An 8852-nucleotide genomic window follows, 5' to 3' on the forward strand; every position below is an offset into this window, starting at 1 on the left:
TGAGGATCCGCAATTGGTTGCCTGTCCGGCACGGCCCGGGCTGTCACCAGCAATGATAAACAGCGCAAGGTCAGCTGCTTTGCCTTTTTGCATGCTGCGAGTCCCAGGTTCAACGGCCCGACTGTGTCTTATGTAAACGTCCACCACACTTGGCCCGATGTTTGACGAGCCCGCTGCTGCATATCTCCCAAGAGCTGGGTCACAACCTCAACCTCACGAGCCCGGTCAGGATCCCATGTGTGGGTATTGGGGTACACGGAGGGGCTTGGAACGGCGGGAAAACCAGCAGCTGACTGACATACCGCCTTGACAAACTTTCTTCACCCAAGAGAACTCCTCAAACGGGACATTCCGCAAACGTCTAGGTGTGAATGAACACACGTCCTGCTCAGCCTCGGCCGGTTCGGAGTCTTTACACCGACATGTAGTGCGGCCGCAAAGGCGTTGAGCGATTGTCCGCTATGGAAACAGCGGAGCCTTCTCCGCCCCACTACGGACACGGTACGGCACAAAGTCTGGCCTTTTCCTAGTACGATCTGAGACGCAGGCAAAGGCTACAGGTATGACGTGCATAACGACGCAGAGCTAGTCGTGGATCGCTTCGGAGCTTTAGCATCGGTTACCATGTCCATGGCGTGGAGATAGCTCGCTATGCAGCAAACAAACGCAAAGTATATTGGGTCTAGATTGCAAGTTTGGCTTCTGTTCACAACCCCCCTTTTTGCTAATCTGAATCATCGCTTTTGCTACTACAATCTGGAATCCGACGCAAGCCGTGTCCGAAAACATGCTCGGTGACGTACTGTGACTGCGGGCCGTCTTCGGTGACATGCTTTGACCTCCGCTTCCCCATACTACTGGTATCGTATGAGGTTGATCGTATACTGTATAACCTCACAACCACTAAATCCAATAGCTCGAAGACTGGTCAGCATGGCACGATTTGTCAGTTCACCACGGCATGAGTTTGCTAGGAGGGATTATGGAACACTGTAAGCCTCACCACATTGGGCTGCCATGAGGCTCAGGACTCTATCAGATGTGAAGATATACCTGCCGATGTCAATCGCCTGGTCTTACCGCAAACATACCCCACGACCCCATCCCTGCGCCAGGGAGGGCCTGGTCACGGACGACTCGTAAGTTTGGCCGGAGGCGCATGTAAGAAAGACTGTCGTGCTGTGAGGCGGTGATCACGTCTCCGCCATGTCTCGGCATATTCACCGATGGCGACAGTAGTCAAGAACGGCGAAGCTTGCGGTAGGGCTGACGCAAGCTTGGTGTGCATGAGGAGAAGCCTCTACAATGCCCTATCCCATATCCGCGACATTCCGACAGAATTCGCCGGCTGGTGTCTGGGTTCTCAGTCACATTAGCACATCCTTGCGGATATGTTGATCTGGAGCTTGATAGGTCTCCAGCTGACGACACCAGAAGTCCACGTACGCGGTGACATACGACGCGTCTTGGCCGGGTCCGTGGACACCTGATCTGCGGAGCTTTCTAAGCATTGAGTAGGCGAATCACAAACCAAGAGTCTTAGCACTCTTTGTACATACTCGCAGGTCCATGCTGTGGATCTCTTGGTGGTTGTTACACGGTCAACCCTGGAACACTTGCACATCGATCGCAAGAGGGCAACAAGGTAGATGTCGAGATCGTGGTCCGGGAAGGCAGATCATGCACCAACGACTTACCCCCACCACAAAGTTTGAATTCTCAAGACGTAACCCTCTTGAGTTAATACTACCTGTGTATCGTGATCACCGTGGTTCGCAACGAGGTCCTTGGTTTGGCGCGTTCGCACGGTGTAAACCTTGTTCGCCGAACTTCCAAAAGAGACGTCGAGTCGACATTAACCGGTAAATTATTGGAACTACTGGAACTACTGTTGATCAGTTGCGTTTTGTTTCTCGAGAGGGTAGAGTGAGTTCGGAACGTCAAGTCCGTTTAGGCGGTCTTCAGACCGACTTAGTCGCATATTGGGTTTCAATGGTGCGGTGTGGTAGGTAGTCTCGTGACGAAGCGCCAGAAGGAGAAACAAACATGCCCTCAGACATTATGCTTCTGGGTCTGTAGTTGACGATGATGGAAGAGCGTGTTCAGACGACAGAAACAGATATGCATAAGTTGTCCAACCAGGAATCGTGCTAGAAAGTCGTGTATGCCGTGATTGGTCAATGCGCGCTCCTTTCCGAAATGGAGTCAGGAACCAGGAACGCTGTGCATAGGCGAATCATCCCTCACATCAGCGACGATGCCTCACGGTGAAGACACGCCCACACCCGACAATGGCTTCTATGTCGTGGTCACTGGAGCCAACAGGTTCGTGTATCCCATTGTCCGCCTGCGTGACGCTCAACTGACCCGCCTATAGTGGCCTGGGACTCGGTATCGGAACCCGCCTGATTGACGAATTCCTGCAAACTCGCCCCCAGAACGAGTCCCTTGTCCTCATCATCACCACACGCGACCAACGCAAAGGCGATGCGACAATCGAGAAGCTAGAACAGCACCTTCGGAAAGTCATCCGCAGCCATGAACAAAAACTACCGGGCATCGCACAGGTGCTGCAGAATCGCGTGTCTTTCCGCCAGGAGAGACTAGATCTTCTCAGTCTGGTCTCAGTACAGAAGCTGAGCAGGAAGCTCCGGGAAACAACACCGAAGCTCGATGCAGTCATCTGTAATGCTGGCATTGGTGGATGGACTGGCATCAATTGGCCCAGTGCCATATGGGCAATACTCACCAAGTGGAGGACGGCCATCACTTGGCCTACGTACAAGATATCTGGCGTTGGATGGACTGTAAAAAACCCGCAAATACCTGCGGACAAGAAGACGCAGGAAGAGCCTCCATTAGGCGAGGTCTTCTGTGCTAATGTCTTTGGGCATTACCTCCTTGGTCACTACCTCGCACCCTTGTTGGCGAGACACCCCATGAGCGAGAAGACAAGAGGGAGGATGATCTGGGTCAGCAGCGTGGAGGCATACGACCATATATTCGATCTGCAGGACATACAAGGCATCCTGTCAGACATGCCGTACGAGGGCACCAAGAGGCTCACCGATATCCTGGCCATTACTTCTACGCTGCCCTCAACGACAAAACCTGTTGACGAATATCTCCATCACGCCCAAGATTCGGAAAAGACTACGAAGCCGCGACTTTACGTTTCTCACCCTGGCATCTGCGCTACTTCGATCGTACCTCTCCCCCTCATCCTTCAATGGTGCATGGTCATCTCCTTCTACATTGGGCGATTGCTTGGCAGCGACTGGCATACCATTGACGTCGAGAAGGGCGCAACGGCAATGGTCTGGTTGGCACTTGCTAGTCAGAGCACGCTGGACAACATGGAGGCAAAGGAAGGCGTGGGCAAGTGGGGAAGCGCGACCGATGCTTGGGGCCGAGAACGTGTGGACCGCACAGAGGTGACGGGATGGGGCTGGGGAGGCAAGATGGGCGAATACAAGAGAAAGGGAAGAGATCCGTATGCGACAGACCTGACCGAGGAGAGCCGAGAGCGCTTCACGGAGAAGGGGAGGAGGTGCTGGGAGGAGATGGAGAAACTGCGCATCGAGTGGGAAGATCGGCTGCGACAGGCTGGAGTCGCTGTTGACATGGAGTGAGTTCCAACACGCAGAGGCTTTTACGGCACCCCACACAAAGGCGCCGGCATCATTGTACACTTTTAATATCTGACGATACAACACACAATAATTCTTTCTTGGGCCCCACACATGCACAGCAGACAGACGTGGTTCCATGGAGCGACCAAAACACCCCCTCTTCTACTTGCCACATTGCGAAACTTCAGACTTTGGACTAAACACAAAATAAAAACAGCCGAACTGACAGCACTAGTACCGACATTATGCCGGGCGATCTCTTGTCAGAGAGGAGCCCGAATGCTTGGGCATAGCGAAGGTTGAGGCCTGAGCTTGACAGCTGAAGTATGCACACGGCAACAAGGACAAGGCCGAGTTGCAGGACCAGTTCTGTGCAAGACTCGTTATCGCGAGAAACACGTCGACTAAGTTGAACGACTTGCAGAAATTAAGAAACATGACGGGTACTAGGAGGCCTGGACACAGTCGCGTGCCACATCACAAATCACCTCGGCGACAAGTGACGAGCGACAGGACTGTCCTGCGGCGAAGGCAGCGCTACTGAGCATAGTCGAAATAGGCTGGGAACGCGCCACATGGCGTTGCGTTGGGGTTCGTAGGCGCGTTCGCACTATGTGATGTGGTTCCTGTTGGAGGCGAAGGACAGACAAAGGGCGCCCAAAGGCAATGGTGAGCCTGTCCCCCGCATTTCCGATTGTCTCGTTCGTGATGTTTCTTGTGACGACATGAGGGCTCATGCAGCAATCCCGGGAACCGCACTCTTCGACGCCAGGGGCTTCCTAGGGCGCCCCCACCCACGCATCGAAAACAGCAAATAGGAAGCCTTGACGGCACCTGCAGACCGCTGTGCTGGGTCGCGCCGGCCAGGGCTCCCGCTGTGCCCATTCTCGCTTGTCCTCTTCGAGTCAAGTCTTCCCTTCTGGCCCTCCCTCAACCGTCCATCTCTAATTGCTGCCCGACGCGACTGTTCGTCGCCATCCCCTAGACATCTGGCATTTTCGACTCTGCTCCGCGTCGCCAGCGTTGCTCTTCATACCACCACTTTCTCGAGATTCGCTGCCCGCATCGCCTGCCTGCTGTCAAGCCAGGATTGACGCGATTCACCGCTACCTGCAACGCCAAATTTACTACTTTCACCGCTCATCTCCCTTTGACCGCGACAACCCAGGACGCGACAGATCACGCAGCGATTCTGATGGTAGCATTTTCCCTGCTATAGCGCGAATGGACCCCAAGAACGACCCGCTCTCGAGCGACTATCCACCCATCTTCGCACGCGACGTCACCCAAGTCTCTTTCCCGTCAACAACTCTCACATACGCCATATAATACCCCGCCGCCGCCGCCGCCCTAAACCTTCTCGACCAACTACACAACGGCGCCTGTCTTACTCCCGGCCCAACGGTCAAACTAGGGGGGATCATTGTTCGTGCACAAGAGTCGCGGTACACAACGTATTGCCACCGACTGCTTCTCTTAAAGCAACAAGGCATACGCGCAATTCTACCGGGCCTAATTCTTGTCCGGAACCTTACATCAATATGTCGAGCATTTCGTCACCACACACTTCTGCGCGGGGAACTGCCTATAGGCCGTCGACGCCAGACCAGATGAGACCTGCGCTTTCGCGATCGAGCACTTATTCTGTTGCGCCAAAATCAGAATTCCTACGACATGCGCTGGAAGCACGGAGGGCACAGAACACACCAACTCCTTCGCCCCAGGAAGCCAAGGCGCCATCGCCACCAACGTCGATGCCCTTGGATATACATACACCCAAAACCTCACCCGATGTCTTTGACGAGTTTGCCCTCACCGAGGAGCAAACAACACCCGTTTCGCCCATCCGGCGACGAAGACCTAGCGATGTTGGCACGCCGCGCTCCAAGACGAATCGAGACCTCACCAATGATATCCAAAAGCTAAAGGAGTCGTTAATGACTTCCAACATGCGGGTGGAGCTGCTGAAGAAAGACAATAAAGAGCTACAACATCAACTGACGACTGCAAAGGAGCAAGTTGAGCGACTTGAGCCACTGGAGGATGAAAACTACGAGCTGCGTGCGGAGAACAAACAACTGAAACTCAAACTGGATAAGATGAGTGAGGAAATCTCCAGCTTACGAGAAGACAACGAAGAACAGCGGATGAACAACGTGGAGCTCACCGCTATAGCGAGCGAGACTGCCGCGCATTTCACAGAACACGAAACTGCTCTCGCAGAAGCTGCCGAATGCATCATCAAGATGGAGGAGGAGAAGGCCTTACTCGACAAGGAACTCAAGATGCTCAAAGAGCGCGTCATGGTGATAGAGAGCCATTCTCCCGCTAGCACACTCGTCAACACTCCAGGAAAGTACCCGCCTAGTGTCTACAGTGTGGACGAGGAACGCCCTACTACTTCTCATTTCGACTCGGATTACTACAGCCAGGTAGAGGACACGCCGTCAGTCAAGCCGAGCCACGAATCGATAAGGTCGTTTACGCCTTCAGAACGGTCAAAGAAATTTCTTGACTTGACCGAAGAGCGGCGGAAGTCTGCTCGAGACTTATCTGAGCGTATGTCTGCTGTCTCTCTGAAGGCATTACGCGAAGCGTCTCCCTCCCCACTTCCAGAGGTTCCTCAGGTTCCCACTACATACCAACAAGAGATTCCGACAATCGTCGCCGATGACAGGTCTGCCACCCCCTCTAGGACCCCCGTACCTCATCGCCAGGGTTACCAGCCGCCCTCAAGGCCTCTGATGGACGCAGCAGAGATCTCCCCAGCCCGGCCGCATACAGTTGCCCCGCAATCTCATGAACGCCAACCGGACGGTCTGCGAGGATTATATCGCCCCCGTAGAACTTTGTCGGGCAGGAAATCAAGTGATCGCCGCCCGTCATCAAGTTACGTCCCAAACACCACCAGCACTTCCGCCAGTTTTGCAGGTCGCCAACAGTCCAGGCAAGAGACTTCCCCTCAGGACTCTTCACGCAGCACCAGCAAGCGTGCGAGTACTACAAATTCAGATGAACATCTTCAACGCCGCATACCACACCGCCGAACAACGGATGCCGACAGACCATCCACCATGTATACACTCCCCAACGCGGACCTCATGTCGTCAGGGTGGGAAATGATATCCTCCGATTCCTCCCCTCCTCCCGTCTCCAATGCCTCCACAACCGATCTAACCTCGGTTGTAGATCCACGCGAAGACAGGGACGGATGGTGGCGTAGTTTAGATCGTCTGACTCTACCTCAAGCATTGGCTCAACAGCAGCAACAACGACAACAGCAACAACAAAAGGATCAACGGGATCAACGGGATCAACAGACACCGCGACCTCCTAAACCTCATTCTAGGTCGAGATCGGCTGCTCCCCTTCCGCCTCCTATTGACACTAGCAATACCGTCCGTACAACCAATGGTCTAAATGCCTATGTTGGTACGCTGAGGAGCAGCGGTTCCCGAAGGAAGCCAGGCGAGACTACGCCGCTGACAGCTTTGAATAGTCATCCTGTCGAAAAGGACTTTTTGTTCAATGTCAAAGAGAGCGAAGACGACTTTCTGCGAAAGACCAGGGGTAGTGTTGGACCTTCTTCACGGAGAAGTTAAGGTGCTTCCTGAGTAGTTGCCCCTTCTCCTGCTGTTTCTTTCTCCTATATCTTTCTCTGTTAATTCCTAATGATTGTACGACCTGATCCTTTCCTCCTACTTTTTTTTCCGGCGTTCGATCAGAGAGCGGAGGATTATACCCGACAAGGAGGTCATGACGGCTTGTCCGACTGTCTTTATCTATTAACAGCGTGGGCGGTTCATTTTGAGACTGCGACTTTTGTCGCATCAACATCCATCTGCCAGGGTGGCAGAAAACCTGTATCACTAGTCGAATACGTCGACATCACTTAATACCATCACATCTCCCTGAACTAAAAATCCCCACAATGACAAGTGAAGCCAACATGTATTCTAAGCTGTTAGTATACAAGACCTTTCATGTAAACCATACATCTTTGTGTGTCGCCCATCTACGCCCGTCTATCCCCTCTAAACTGCTCAGCAACCATATCTCCCAACGTCCTCCTCTGCCTCGCCTGCCCATCTTCCGCCAGAATCCCCGTCGCCAACCCCGCTCCACCACCTTCCCTCTCCCTCTCAGCATCTAGCCTCGCCCTTAGCCCCTCGAAACCCCCTTTCTTCTCCTCACCAACCATCCACCCCGGAACTCTCCAGCGGCTTGCTCCAGGCAGAACATCCCTCCGATACGCCGTACCCACGCCCCACCCCACAGCTGCCGCGACCAAGCTGCCCGGAAATTGGCTGAGCGCGAGTTGGAGGGGAGGGAGGTAGGATAGTGACTTCGATGTCAGCGTTAGACTGCGTGACCAGAGCGCTGAGAGGGACTGGGTATTCGACTGTGTCGATGATGATGATGACGATGGTGTAGGCGCAGACCACGGCGAGATCTTATACCGGTATGTATATGGAATCGCAGCATAGTAGTTTGCGAGGAGGGCGAAGAGGATGGGTGTAGGACCAGCGGGGAGATAGTTTATTGCGCCGAAAGTCAACGGGCGGAGGACGAAGGTTACAAGGAGAGGAGGAAGAAGGGTCGTGTAGGGGAGAGTGGAGAGGAGAAAGGACTGTGGAGATGTTAGTTGGACGTGGTAGAGAGGGAAGAAGAAGGTGGATGAGATAGCGTACAGCGAACTTTCTACTCCCCCATAATCTTTCCACGACACGCAGTTGGTAAAACGTTAATACTGCGAAGAGGACTTCAGTCGAATTCGTGAAGCTCAGCTATTGAACAACATGTCAGCGTCTGCCTTGTTCTTCTTCTTCTCATACACTTCTTCCACCTATCACATACCTGCCAAACCGCAAACCTCCAAAACTGCCCGTACTGCCAAATATGCGGCACGACTTGAATATGCAAATAATATCTCGAATCCGTAATCGTAGCCAGTAGCGCGCCAATGACGGTGCCGAAGACGAGGAATTGTGTCACGGGCGCGTTTGTGAAGCCCGAAGAGATCATCGCGTTGGAAAGAGAAGAAGAAGCAGAGTGAGAGAGTTGATGCGACTGGTAATGTTCACAGCATGGTAGGTAAAGTGGCTGAGGTGATGAGGTATTGGACTGGTGGGATGTGGCCAGCTTGTGAGCGATGACGATGGGAGCATGTGCGCAAAGTGCGGAGCCAAGGGCGGAGGTGCCACAGTTGCCATTGGGGCG

General features: G+C 53.6%; 2 protein-coding genes across 2 annotated transcripts; one reads left to right on the top strand and one right to left on the bottom strand.

The window, feature by feature from the left end:
* Positions 1-2257: 2257 nt before the first annotated feature.
* On the top strand, positions 2258-7234 carry GT037_008269 (uncharacterized protein; the record flags this gene model as incomplete). Its single annotated transcript, XM_038933316.1, has 3 exons — positions 2258-2325; positions 2378-3628; positions 5122-7234. 3 exons carry the CDS (start codon positions 2258-2260, stop codon positions 7232-7234), a joined length of 3432 nt encoding a protein of 1143 aa, XP_038783981.1.
* Positions 7235-7647: 413 nt separating this feature from the next.
* Positions 7648-8657, bottom strand: GT037_008270 (uncharacterized protein; the record flags this gene model as incomplete). The annotated part of the gene is made up of 3 exons (XM_038933317.1): positions 7648-8262; positions 8324-8419; positions 8490-8657. The coding sequence occupies 3 exons, from the start codon at positions 8655-8657 to the stop codon at positions 7648-7650; spliced, it is 879 nt and encodes a 292-aa protein (XP_038783982.1).
* Positions 8658-8852: the final 195 nt, after the last annotated feature.

This window comes from Alternaria burnsii (assembly GCF_013036055.1).
Source record: "Alternaria burnsii strain CBS107.38 chromosome Unknown 753, whole genome shotgun sequence".
Taxonomy (NCBI): Eukaryota; Fungi; Ascomycota; class Dothideomycetes; order Pleosporales; family Pleosporaceae; genus Alternaria; species Alternaria burnsii.